This window comes from Narcine bancroftii, chromosome 7 (assembly GCF_036971445.1).
Source record: "Narcine bancroftii isolate sNarBan1 chromosome 7, sNarBan1.hap1, whole genome shotgun sequence".
Lineage (NCBI taxonomy): Eukaryota > Metazoa > Chordata > Chondrichthyes > Torpediniformes > Narcinidae > Narcine > Narcine bancroftii.
This window is the reverse complement of record NC_091475.1, coordinates 212,592,416-212,606,272: the sequence shown is the minus strand read 5'-3', so window position 1 is coordinate 212,606,272 and position 13,857 is coordinate 212,592,416. Positions and strand designations below refer to the sequence as shown.

General features: G+C 52.3%; 1 protein-coding gene across 2 annotated transcripts in view; it reads left to right on the top strand.

Moving 5' to 3' along the window:
* The window catches only part of LOC138739679 (E3 ubiquitin ligase Rnf121), a 92,349-nt gene that overhangs the window by 5,947 nt on the left and 72,545 nt on the right, over window positions 1-13,857 (top strand). For both annotated transcript variants that reach the window (XM_069892231.1, XM_069892230.1), the window contains exon 3: window positions 745-886. In XM_069892231.1, coding sequence (XP_069748332.1) covers window positions 745-886 — 142 coding nt within the window. The remainder of the gene's footprint in view (window positions 1-744; window positions 887-13,857) is intronic.

The following is a 13,857-nucleotide window of genomic DNA, read 5'->3' as shown; positions in this document are numbered from 1 at the left end:
GAATCCACCTGGGGTGTCAAAAACACACCTTCGGAGTAAGGGAGTGGAAATCTGGGTTTCTCTCCACTGGGGGGGGGGGGGGGGGGGGGGGGGAATTAAATTTCTATCTGCCATGTTAATGGGGGATCAACTCTCTCTCTAATATTTGCTGCTTAACCTGTAGATTATTTCCAGTATTTTATTGTTATGTGTAATAAAGCAGAAAATGTGTTATCACATGAAATTTCCTTTAGTCTCTACCGCAAGGTCAACAAAGATTTGCTATCAGCAGAAATTGCCTGGTGCCTCTTACAGCCAGTGAAAGAAAAGCAAAAGAGACTCCCCGCAGAGTCACCGGGTGCCTGAGGATTCACCTCCAGTCTCCCGCAGCCTCCAAACGATTAGAGACCCAAACTCCAGATGCAAATCTCTGACACAATCAGGAATCCTCCAACACCCTCTCATGTCCCGATTCTGACACCCCTTCAGCCAGTCTGCAGCCCTTGACTGCAATTGCCTGTAGCCCCACAGCCTGCGTGGGTTCTCCACCTTGAGTAACCAACAGCCTGCTCCCTGTGGTTCTTCAGCCTCAAAGTCCCTCACTGATCTGTTACTATTATTAATAGTGTGAGAAAAAGGTTTGGGATTGTGGAACCAAGTCATGTTGGTGGAGTTGAGAAGCTGGTTAGTTCTCATCTGATTGCTGGACAAGCGAAGGTCTGAATGGCTGTTGACTCTGGTTCACAGTGTTTTGCTTCTTTTCAGGGTTGAGCATGCAAGGATGCATGCCAAGCACCGTGGGCACGAAGCAATGCATGCGGAGATGGTGCTCATTCTCATTGTTACCTTGGTAGTAGCACAGATTCTTCTGGTCCAGTGGAAGCAAAGACATGCCAAGTCATACAATGTAAGGATGTATTTATTTATTCTCTGCGTCGCTCTGTTTCTTGAACAATAAGCATGTAACCCAGTACTACCTGTTGCATGGTCGGGTGGTCGGTGACTAAATCGGCTCCCCCACTAAGCTCACCTGGTGCAGAGGGTGGCTAGACATCCTGCAGGATGAAAAACAAGACTCGTCAAAGGGCGGACGAACCCACTTGCAGCGTCAGCGGCCATCTAGTAACATGCGCTGTGAAAATCAGAAAGGGCATCCCTTGCATCATAGCTTGGTCTGGCCATTCACTGCAACAGAACTTTCCTCAGCCATCTTGGACCTCACCATGCTGCTGGATCTGGGAGGGGATGTCGAGAGGGTGGGTCTGGACCTGTGCAACCCCATTTCACCTAAATCCATTCACACACACACTGTTCCTTTCTGAGGAGTGGGGTATCCTATCAAACCCCACAAACTGACTGAAAAGAACCATCACCATCCTATGGGAAGGATAGCCAGAAGAAGTGTGCTTTGGAGTGATATAAATGCACTGAAATAGTGTTGGAGAATTAAATTGCAAGGACAGCTTGGGCAGCATGGTTTGTGCAGTGGTCAGCGCAATACTTTATAGTGCCACCGATTGGCACCAGGGTTTGAATACTGCACTGTCTGTAAGGAGTTTGTATGTTCTGTGTGGATTTTCCCTGGGGGTGTAGGTTAGTTGGGTGGCACAGACTCATGGGCTGAAATGGCCTGTTACTGTGCTGTATGTCTAAATTTAATTTAAATTTCTGTTGTGCTAAAGATTAAATGGGTGTGGGGATAGCTTGGAGTCATTTAAGATGATTGAAGGAAGTGGTGAATAGATAGCAGAAATTCCTGGTTGTAGAATTTCTGGGAACAGGAGAGAATGGGATATCTTCAACTAGAGAGCTTATCTCAAAAGGGATATAGCCCATTCACACAAAGGTCAGTGGAAATCTGGACCTCCTTCCCCTCAGCTACTTAGTCCAGGAGGTTCAAAATTCCTTTATTGTCAAGTAATACAAAAAAATATATATATGTAGCGGCTGCTACACACACAGAAACACACCACAGGACATGGTGGAGGTTTCAGTTGAACTGATTATTTGAATTCCGCGCGTGCCCCTTTAAGATTGCTTGGGGCGCGAGCTGTGGCCTTAGCCACGACAGCACCATCTTCCTGCAGTTGCCTCGCCAGCATGGTGATACAAGCAGAGCCGGTTCGCTACAAGAGATGTGTGCCACCACACGTACACGATATCCATCAATTTTAGTCAGCCGAAAAGGCAAAGAGTCGTCATGAGCATTGCCCGGCACTCCCAATAACAAGAGAAGGGGAAGCAAAAGAGAGTCCCTTCAGAGTCGTTGAGTGCCTGTGGATTCACCTCCAGTGCTCCTGAAGCTTCACAGACTCCTGTTCAAACCATCAGCAACTTGCACTCCAGATTCAAACCTCCAACACGATCAGGAAGCTTTCAGCGCACTTCAGGAGCCCTTCTTGCCATCAGCACCCTCCAGAATTCCAGTTCTGATACTTGGTTCCCACGAGCCAGTCTCCAGCAGCCTGCCATCTGCAAGTCGGCTGCAGTCTGTGTGGGTCCTTCAGCCGCTGAGCCCCTCACTGGTCCACTGTTGACATCACCGCTCAGTAGCCAGGCTTCTCCTTCTCAACGGGTGGGGGGGGGTGGTGTTTTACCTGTTTCTGGTGCCCTGCACCAGCCTGCTGCCGCCCCTCGTGGCCTGCTGCCGCCCCTCGTGGCCTGCTGCCGCCCCTCGTGGCCGGCGGCCGCCCCTCGTGGCCGGCGGCCGCCCCTCGTGGCCAGCTGCCGCCCCTCGTGGCCGGCGGCCGCCCCTCGTGGCCGGCTGCCGCCCCTCGTGGCCGGCGGCCGCCCCTCGTGGCCGACTGCCGCCCCTCGTGGCCGGCGGCCGCCCCTCGTGGCCGGCGGCCGCCCCTCGTGGCCGGCGGCCGCCCCTCGTGGCCGGCGGCCGCCCCTCGTGGCCGGCGGCCGCCCCTCGTGGCCGGCGGCCGCCCCTCGTGGCCGGCGGCCGCCCCTCGTGGCCGGCGGCCGCCCCTCGTGGCCGGCGGCCGCCCCTCGTGGCCGGCGGCCGCCCCTCGTGGCCGGCGGCCGCCCCTCGTGGCCGGCGGCCGCCCCTCGTGGCCGGCGGCCGCCCCTCGTGGCCGGCGGCCGCCCCTCGTGGCCGGCGGCCGCCCCTCGTGGCCGGCGGCCGCCCCTCGTGGCCGGCGGCCGCCCCTCGTGGCCGGCGGCCGCCCCTCGTGGCCGGCGGCCGCCCCTCGTGGCCGGCGGCCGCCCCTCGTGGCCGGCGGCCGCCCCTCGTGGCCGGCGGCCGCCCCTCGTGGCCGGCGGCCGCCCCTCGTGGCCGGCGGCTGCCCAGCACAGGTCCCACCATCTTGGGCACAGACCTCTAATTACAGATTATTGGTAGATTTCTAAACTGATGCTGGCAGGTGTTTGTTTGAGTCACACTGTAAAAGATTACAGAACTACAGTAGACCAATAGAGTTAAGTAATTTGAGCCATAATCTAATTCAGTGTAATTGTGGATATGATTGCATGGTAATTAAAGTTACAGGCCAGCATTCAAAGGCCGAGATTGGATCTAGAGAGACTAGGTCAAATCCCAAATTAAATTCGAGCATCTAAATACAATCTTGCATGTTTTTTTTTTGAAAAAAAATATTATTAATGGCGACCATCAAATTGCTTGTCATTAAAAACCCATCTGCTTCACTGTCTTTGCCCTTCCTGATGTGGCCTATGTGTGATATCAGCATGTTCGTTCCCAAGTGGCTCAGTGAGATTCTGAGTGCAGCAACAATGAACACTGGTTTGTCTCACGTTGCAGGCAACGTTCCCAAGTGGCTCAGTGAGATTCTGAGCGCAGCAACAATGAACACTGGTTTGTCTCACGTTGCAGGCAACGTTCCCAAGTGGCTCAGTGAGATTCTGAGCGCAGCAACAATGAACACTGGTTTGTCTCACGTTGCAGGCAACGTTCCCAAGTGGCTCAGTGAGATTCTGAGCGCAGCAACAATGAACACTGGTTTGTCTCACGTTGCAGGAAACGTTCCCAAGTGGCTCAGTGAGATCCTGAGTGCAGCAACAATGAACACTGGTTTGTCTCACGTTGCAGGCAATGTTCCCAAGTGGCTCAGTGAGATTCTGAGCGCAGCAACAATGAACGCTGGTTTGTCTCACGTTGCAGGCAACGTTCCCAAGTGGCTCAGTGAGATTCTGAGTGCAGCAACAATGAACACTGGTTTGTCTCACGTTGCAGGCAACGTTCCCAAGTGGCTCAGTGAGATTCTGAGCGCAGCAACAATGAACACTGGTTTGTCTCACATTGCAGGCAACGTTCCCAAGTGGCTCAGTGAGATTCTGAGCGCAGCAACAATGAACACTGGTTTGTCTCACGTTGCAGGCAACGTTCCCAAGTGGCTCAGTGAGATTCTGAGCGCAGCAACAATGAACACTGGTTTGTCTCACGTTGCAGGCAACCTTTGATGGAATAAATAAATGGGAAAAAAAAATGATCAAAGCAACTGGATAATCTAATTAAAAATAACCATGAAGTAACTATGAATATAATTTGCCATTTAGCAAATTATAGACCAATGAGCCTGGTCAGTAGTGGGTAGGTTATTAGAAGAAATCGGATATACAAGTATTTGGATGTTGTGATGGATTATGTTATATTTTATATTGTATATAGATATGCTTTAAAGGAGATCAATTTTGGTTTTTTTTTTTTAGTTGGGTCACAAAAAGATACAAACACTTCATACACAGATCTCATTTAAAATGCCAGAGCACTGCTCAAGCCAGACAGTCCAGGCTCCCATTGCCTTTGTAAAGACAATGGAAACTGCTTTGTTGAAGGACTTCACATGTAGGTATTAATTAGACATGCTGTGGAATAATGGATTATTGTTTTGGAAAGCAACAGATGAATGAACTGAAAAGATTAGGTCCGGTGCCACAATCTGTCTGAATGCAGTTTGCTGTTCCAAGAAGGTCATGTGATTTTGCAAGGAGAGAGAGTCAAAAGGGTTTTTCTATAAGTGTGACTGAGAGAGTGCTGGTTTTTTGCAGTGGCTTTTGGAAGCTTGTTTGAAACCCCATTTTGAAGACGGGTTGTGAGTTCTGAGTTCAGTCTGTTCAAAGCCCTTGTGGTTCATACAAGAGGAGATGGCTGGCTGTATAATGTTTCACCTGAGATAAGGGAAACAGAAAAGGAACTGTGGTGACCTGAAAGAAAGAGATTATCATTCTTCTGCAAGACACTGATATGGCTGATCAGAAGGAATCCGTTTGTTTGCGTCCAACGAGCAACAAATCTTCCTCAGAAAATCAACAAGAACCTTCCTGAGCAATAACCATTTACCTTTCAAGCACCCAAGCCTGGTGAAGATTCATAAATGTTAAATTTTGTGCACAGTACAAGAATTGCCTGATACCAGTGAACTTGGAGGAGTGAGAAGTGAGATTGGACTGTGAGTCAAAGAACTTTTCTGAAGTTACACACACGTGCGCTAGAATTAGAAGGGGGTTAAGTTAATAGTAATAAGTTGAAGTTTGATCCTGTCAATATCTTTAAAGAAAATTAAAAGTAACTTATTTAAGTAACCATTTGTCTTGGTGAATTTCTATTGCTGCTGGGTTTTGGGGTCCTCTGGGCCTGTAACATTAGTCAAGGACTGATTCGATATCGTCAACATTAGCTTTGTGCATGGTAGTTCGTGTTTAACCAATCTTGTAGAGATTTTCAAGGACGTTAGCAGAAAAGTTGATCGAGGAAAGGATAGTGGTGTTGTCTTCATGTACTTCAGTAAGGCCTTTGACTTGGTCAAGAAGTTTCAGTCACTTGGTATTCAAGATGAGGTAGTAAATTGGATTAGGCATTGGCATTGTGGGAGAAGGCAGTTTTGTAGTAGATGATTGTTTCTCAGGGATCGGTGCTGGGACCATTGTTGTTTGTCATCTATATCAGTGATCTGGATGATAATGTGATAAATTGGATCAGCAAGTTTGAAGATGATACAAAAATTGGAGGTGTTGTGGACAGCGAGGGTTTTCAAAGTTTGCAAAGGGATCTGGACCAGCTGGAAAAATGGGCTACAAAATGGTAGATAGAATTTAATGCAGACAAGTGTGAAGGATTTTGAAGGATTAACCGAGGTAGGTATTGGTGAATGGTCAGGCACTGAGGAGTGAGGTAGAACAGAGGGACCTGGGAATACAGATGCACAATTCCCTGAAAGTGGCATCACAGGTAGAAGGGGTGTTAAAGAGAGCTTTTTGGCATGTTAGTCTTCACAAATCAAAATATTGCGTTTTGGAGTTGAGCTGTTATGGTGAAGTTGTATAAGGTATTGGTGAGACCAAATTTGGAGGATTGTGTACAGTTTTGACCGTCTAACTACAGGAAAGATATCAATACATTTCAAAGAATGCAAAGACATTTCCTCCTTTGTTTACTTTTCTCTCCTTTATATATGAATCTTTTCTTGAGTGCAGTTGTTTGCACTACCGAGAAGTAGAAATTCTGCCTGACCTGCAGGAAAAGAATCTTAGGGTTGTATATGATGTAGTGTATGTATTTTCATATTATTTTGATGATAAATCTGAACTTTGAAAATGATGGGAGGAACTGAGTTACAGGGAAAGGTTAAGTATGGATTTTATTCCATGGAATGTAGAAGAATGAGGAGAGATTTGATAGAGGGATACAAAATTATGCAGGAGACAGAATTATTGTGTGTGTGAAACCAATTCACTGATTAAACAGTAATGTTTTATTTACACCAGTTGGGGAGTCACAACAGGGGTAAAAGACACATTTGCTTGATTCAATGATACACTTGTAACCACTCGCAGGTAGAAGGCTTTACAATCAAGGTATCATGTACCCTTTGATATTTCTGGCAGGCATCGTTCTTATCTAACTAAACTAGGGACGCTAGGCACATAATATTGTCCCTCCCAACCTTTCTCTGCACACACCTTACCAACGATTCTCCAGCATTGCCCATGGTTCCCAACCTGGAGTGGAGCTTGGGTTCATCCCAGAACAGAAAGTGGAAGATGAATTGTGTGCAGTGGGCTTTATAGAGTCATCTGCTGGAGGGTTCGGTCCAGGTATTGATAAGCCAATTTAAAGGGCCAATGACCAGGTGTGCGCTGACCTGTGGGCCGGATTTGACCTTGATTGGCAGGTGAGGTGACTTCTAATCGGGTTCCTGATAGAGAGATCACATGCTCCTCCACAATTCACATTCCCACCAGGTTCCAGACAGAGGGGTTATGTGATCCTCCATAATCCACACTACATTCCACTCCTCAGAAGTCATGACACTCCCCAACCATTAGATATGTTAATACAGACTAGGAGTCTTCTGGATAAATTTACAAAGACAACATAAAAGACGAAACCTCACAACCATGAAAGTGATTGTAGTGACCCAGTTAATGCAATAGCCCACCAACTCCCCAGAGCCCCAAAGGGCCACCAGCTTCCCCAAGAGGAGTTGTGATGCAGTTTTACCGATGTTCCCAAATTCATCGGGAATGTAACTGCACAGCAACCACCTTCAGCGGTGAGCAGGCAGTCCGGGCCATCCGGTTCTGTAGGGTAACCATGCAGACGGCCATCAGCTCGCGGGCTGAAGTCAGAGCATCCTCTGTATGCCGCAGTGCCACAGCCACTATGTTGGCCAGTGTCTCCAGCACAATGGTCATGCAGATTACTTCGCAGGGCAGGCGAGCAGGGCCATTCTCGGTTAAGGTGATCATCTAGAACCTTTCCACCTCAGTGATTACTCTTCAGTGCCAGTGTCTGGAAGGCTGGGTGCTCCCTGAGGTCGATGAGGTAATGGATATGAGGTAGAACATTCATGGAAGGCAACAACCATCCCATCCCATGGAGATAGGTGTGGTGTCCACGTATCTCCATGGAGATAGGTGTGGTGTCCACGTATCTCCATGGAGATAGGTGTGGTGTCCACGTATCCAGGGAGGACCACGGAGTGTCCATGGAGCCCTCGCTTTGCAGCACCCTCGGCTGTGGACACTGACATACCGGGGTACCATTCTTGCTCACACTCGCTGTGACCTACCAACAGGTTTGACCAGGACTCATCGAAACGTCTACACCAGAATTCTCCAGCCTTGTTCACCGGTTGGAGAGTCACTCCGAGAGTCAGGACTACAGTGTTTTTTTTTTAGATTGTTGGGAGGAAAAACCCAGTTCCTGACGCACCCACCCCACCGGGGTCAGTGACTATAACGTTATGCTCCCACACCTCCCCCCCCACCTCCCCCCCCCCCCCCCCCCCCCCCCCCCATATCAGAGCATCGAAGTTCATGCAATTAAACAGTTCATGAAAGCAGTCCATTTCTGTAGTCTCGAATGGGATGGATGTAAGTGGGTCCTTCAGCAGTGTGTGCTGGAGTTTGCAGGCAGACCGAGCAATTTGATCTGTTGGTGCTGCTGGCCACCCTGAGGAACATTTTACAGGCTTTGCAGTGATGGTCAGTGGTGATTTCCACGGCAGCATTCTCCTGTGGTTGGGTGGGGAGGCTGGTTAGTCTCTGGGTTTTCACACAGGCCCGCCGGCCATTGGGTTCCCCCAGGCCCGCCGGCCATTGGGTTCCCCCAGGCCCGCCGGCCATTGGGTTCCCCCAGGCCCGCCGGCCATTGGGTTCCCCCAGGCCCGCCGGCCATTGGGTTCCCCCAGGCCCGCCGGCCATTGGGTTCCCCCAGGCCCGCCGGCCATTGGGTTCCCCCAGGCCCGCCGGCCATTGGGTTCCCCCAGGCCCGCCGGCCATTGGGTTCCCCCAGGCCCGCCGGCCATTGGGTTCCCCCAGGCCCGCCGGCCATTGGGTTCCCCCCAGGCCCGCCGGCCGTTGGGTTCCCCCAGGCCCGCCGGCCATTGGGTTCCCCCAGGCCCGCCGGCCATTGGGTTCCCCCAGGCCCGCCGGCCATTGCCTACCCCCAGGCCCGCCGGCCATTGCCTACCCCCAGGCCCGCCGGCCATTGCCTACCCCCAGGCCCGCCGGCCATTGCCTACCCCCAGGCCCGCCGGCCATTGCCTACCCCCAGGCCCGCCGGCCATTGCCTACCCCCAGGCCCGCCGGCCATTGCCTACCCCCAGGCCCGCCGGCCATTGCCTACCCCCAGGCCCGCCGGCCATTGCCTACCCCCCAGGCCCGCCGGCCATTGCCTACCCCCAGGCCCGCCGGCCATTGCCTACCCCCCAGGCCCGCCGGCCATTGCCTACCCCCAGGCCCGCCGGCCATTGCCTACCCCCAGGCCCGCCGGCCATTGCCTACCCCCAGGCCCGCCGGCCATTGCCTACCCCCAGGCCCGCCGGCCATTGCCTACCCCCAGGCCCGCCGGCCATTGCCTACCCCCAGGCCCGCCGGCCATTGCCTACCCCCAGGCCCGCCGGCCATTGCCTACCCCCCAGGCCCGCCGGCCATTGCCTACCCCCAGGCCCGCCGGCCATTGCCTACCCCCAGGCCCGCCGGCCATTGCCTACCCCCAGGCCCGCCGGCCATTGCCTACCCCCAGGCCCGCCGGCCATTGCCTACCCCCAGGCCCGCCGGCCATTGCCTACCCCCAGGCCCGCCGGCCATTGCCTACCCCCAGGCCCGCCGGCCATTGCCTACCCCCAGGCCCGCCGGCCATTGCCTACCCCCAGGCCCGCCGGCCATTGCCTACCCCCAGGCCCGCCGGCCATTGCCTACCCCCAGGCCCGCCGGCCATTGCCTACCCCCAGGCCCGCCGGCCATTGCCTACCCCCAGGCCCGCCGGCCATTGCCTACCCCCAGGCCCGCCGGCCATTGCCTACCCCCAGGCCCGCCGGCCATTGCCTACCCCCAGGGCCCGCCGGCCATTGCCTACCCCCAGGCCCGCCGGCCATTGCCTACCCCCAGGCCCGCCGGCCATTGCCTACCCCCAGGCCCGCCGGCCATTGCCTACCCCCAGGCCCGCCGGCCATTGCCTACCCCCAGGCCCGCCGGCCATTGCCTACCCCCAGGCCCGCCGGCCATTGCCTACCCCCAGGCCCGCCGGCCATTGCCTACCCCCAGGCCCGCCGGCCATTGCCTACCCCCAGGCCCGCCGGCCATTGCCTACCCCCAGGCCCGCCGGCCATTGCCTACCCCCAGGCCCGCCGGCCATTGCCTACCCCCAGGCCCGCCGGCCATTGCCTACCCCCAGGCCCGCCGGCCATTGCCTACCCCCAGGCCCGCCGGCCATTGCCTACCCCCAGGCCCGCCGGCCCATTGCCTACCCCCAGGCCCGCCGGCCATTGCCTACCCCCAGGCCCGCCGGCCATTGCCTACCCCCAGGCCCGCCGGCCATTGCCTACCCCCAGGCCCGCCGGCCATTGCCTACCCCCAGGCCCGCCGGCCATTGCCTACCCCCAGGCCCGCCGGCCATTGCCTACCCCCAGGCCCGCCGGCCATTGCCTACCCCCAGGCCCGCCGGCCATTGCCTACCCCCAGGCCCGCCGGCCATTGCCTACCCCCAGGCCCGCCGGCCATTGCCTACCCCCAGGCCCGCCGGCCATTGCCTACCCCCAGGCCCGCCGGCCATTGCCTACCCCCAGGCCCGCCGGCCATTGCCTACCCCCAGGCCCGCGTGCTATAATTTCCACTTTTTGAGGCTGCTGTATCCCTCTGATTTCTCAGGGTGCTGAACTTTCACCTCCTCCGACTTGGCGATGTCAGAGGCTGCCAGATGGTGGGAGAGCAGGACCCATTCCCCAAACCCCGGCCAGTTGGACGGGAACTGGTGTTGTCCACTTTGCTGCAGCACAATGAGCCATCACTGCAGTGTATAGGTGGGCATCAGCATGCATATCTGCTCCATTCATTCGCTCGATGAGCCTGGATGCCTGTAGGCACTAGGGATATGCAGCAGGCTCGAGGTGCAGACCTCCACTGCTCATTCTCCTATTTCTGTCCCCATGAAGTGTGAGCCCTGGTCAGACTGAACCTCTGACGATCCTCCATAAATGGAGGAGAGAGGTTGTAGCCCTTTAATGGCGCTGACCTGGTTGGCCCACTGGCAGGGCACTGATACCAAGGCACCATAGTATGTGTTGACCATTGTGAGGGCATATTGCATTTTATTTTGGTGCGGAGAGAACCAGTAAGGTCGGCCAGCACACTTCCATGTCTCGGCGAATGCAGCCCAGAGGGCACATTAGCTACCCCTTTGGTTTTACTTGTTGACAAATGGGGCAATTGGCAATCCTGGTCCTTGCTTTATCATGGGATAGTGAGACCTCCTAGACCATCTGCCCACTGTCACATCCTGTCAGCCCCCATATGCCCACTTTTAAGGTGTGCCCATGATAACAAAACACCAAGGTCGTTCTGCTCGTGAAAAATGGTGGCAGAGCAGATTTAAGTGGCTCTGTCTACAGCGGCATTGGGAGCAAGAGGTGTGCACGTCCGTGTGCTGCACCATGACCATTCTTTGTGCATCTCCCAAATGAACTGCTAGTGCTGCTGTCCTCAGAGCAGACGGCCGTGGACCTGCCACCATGCGGGTAACATTTCCTGCTGCCAGATATTATGGGGGTTCCTGTCAGAGCAGGGTTCTCAGCTCTGCCCTAAGGGAGTCGGGGACAACTGCATGGGGGAGGTGCTGAGGGTGGGTTGTTCCAAGTTGTGGGTGGGGATTTTGGATATCCTCGCAAAAGAGCTTCCCCCCCCCCCCCCAACAATTCTCTTTCCAGAGTGCATACAAAGCAGAGGTTTTAATCCCATGGAGGCAAGTGTGTTCCATGTTAATACGCACCAGTGCTGTTACAACTCTGTGGGTAAACTGGGAGGGGCCAAATCGCCCACTCTAACCTCGACCTTGCGGACTTGATTGGCTACCCCTGCTCCATGTATTCAAGCCCTTTGAATAATCTGATGACTTCCCGAACAGTCTTCCTGGTTGCTGGTCCCATAAGGGGCAGGATCACTGAGTTTTTGTCAGGGTGCGCTGTGGTGACTATGTAACCCACTAGGGCATCAGTAACCTTCGTGTTAGAACTATAGAACACTACAGCAGAGAAACGGGCCTCTTCTGCCCTTCTAGTCTGTGCTGATCCATTTTTTTGCCTTGTCCCACTGACTTGCACCCAGTCCATAGCCCTCTGTACCTCTCCCTGTCCAAATTCTTCTTAAATTAAAATTGAGCATGCATTCACCAACTCAGCTGGAAGCTCGTCCACACTCCCACCACTCTCTGTTTGAAGAAGTTCCCCTAAACTTTTCCCCTTTCACCCTTAACCCATAACCTCAGGCTTGTATCTCACTTGTCTTCATTTAAAAAAGCCCATCTGCATTTACTCTTGACTATCCCCCTCATAATTTAAATCAAACCTATAAAATTACCCCTCATTCTTCTACAGTCCATGGATTAAAGTCCTAGCCTGTTTAACCTTTCCCTGTAACTCAGTTCCTGAAGTTTGGGCAACATCCTAGTAAATCTTCTCTGCACTTTTTCTGTCTTATTGATATCTTTCCTGCAGTTAGGTGACCAAAATTGCACACAATACTCCAAATTTGGCTTCAACCAAATGTTTTGTACAACTTTACCATAACATCACAGTTCTTGTACTAATTCTTTGAGTTATGAAGGCCAAGATCCCAAAAGCTCTCTTTACAATTCTATCCACCTGATGACACCATTTTCAGGGAATTACATGTCTGTCTTCTCAAGCCTACTGCACTTCTCAGTGCCCAACCATTCACCATGTATGTCCTTTCTTGGTTTGTCCTTCCAAAATGCAACCCCTCACACTTGTTTGCATTAAATTCCATCTGCCATTTTTCCAACTTGTCCCGATTCCTTTGCAAGCCTTGAAAACCTTCTTTGATGTCCACAACGCCTCTAGTGTTAGTGCATCTGAAAGCTTGCTGATCCAATTCACCACATTATCATCATCCAGATCATTGATATAGATGACAAACAACAATGGTCCCAGCACTGATCCCTGAGCCACACCACTAGTTACAGGCCTCCAGTCAGAGAAGCATTCATCCATCACTATTCTCTTGTCGAGACAATGTCGTATCCAGTTCAGTATTTCATCATGAATACCTAGCGTGTGAACCTTCCTGACTAACCTGCTAGTGGGACCTTGTCAAAGCCCTTACTAAAATCCATGTAGACAACATTCACAGCCTTTCCTTTATCAATTTTCTTGGTAACCTCAAAAAAGAAATCTATAAGATTGGTTCAACATGACCTACCACACACAAAGCCATGTTGATAATCCAAAATCAATTTCTGCCTATCCAAATAATTGTATATCCAATCTCTTAGAACACCTACTACTGACATCCGTCTCACTGGCCTATAATTTCCAGGGTTACTTTTGGAGCCTTTTTTAAACAATGGAACAACGTGAGCTTCCCTCCAATCCTCCGGCATCTCACGTGTGGCTAAAGACATTTTAAATATTTCTCCCTGAGCACCTTGCCTCCCTCAAGGTTCAAGGGAATATCTTGTCAAGATTTCACCTTTGAAAGTACTCCGAAAACAACTTATTCAAATCCATGCATTCTAGATCCTTTCTCCATAAATTAACGTGAAACTAATGGCATTGATGATCACTGGACCCAAAATATTCCCCTACACATATTTCTGTCACCTGTCTTGTCCTGTTCCCTAATAGGAGATCCAGTATTGCATTCTCTCTAGTTTGTATCTATATACTGATTTAGAAAACTTGCCTGAAAACATTTGACAAACTCCAAGCCCTTTTATAGTATTGAAGTCTCAGTCAATATGTGGAAAGTAACAATCCCCTACTATCACAACCTTATGTTTCCTGCTGCTGTCTACCATCTCACTGCAGATTTGCTCCTCCAATTCTCATTGACTATTGGGTGGTCTACAATACAACCCCAGGAGTGTGGTCATATTTTCCCTTTCCTCAGCTTCAT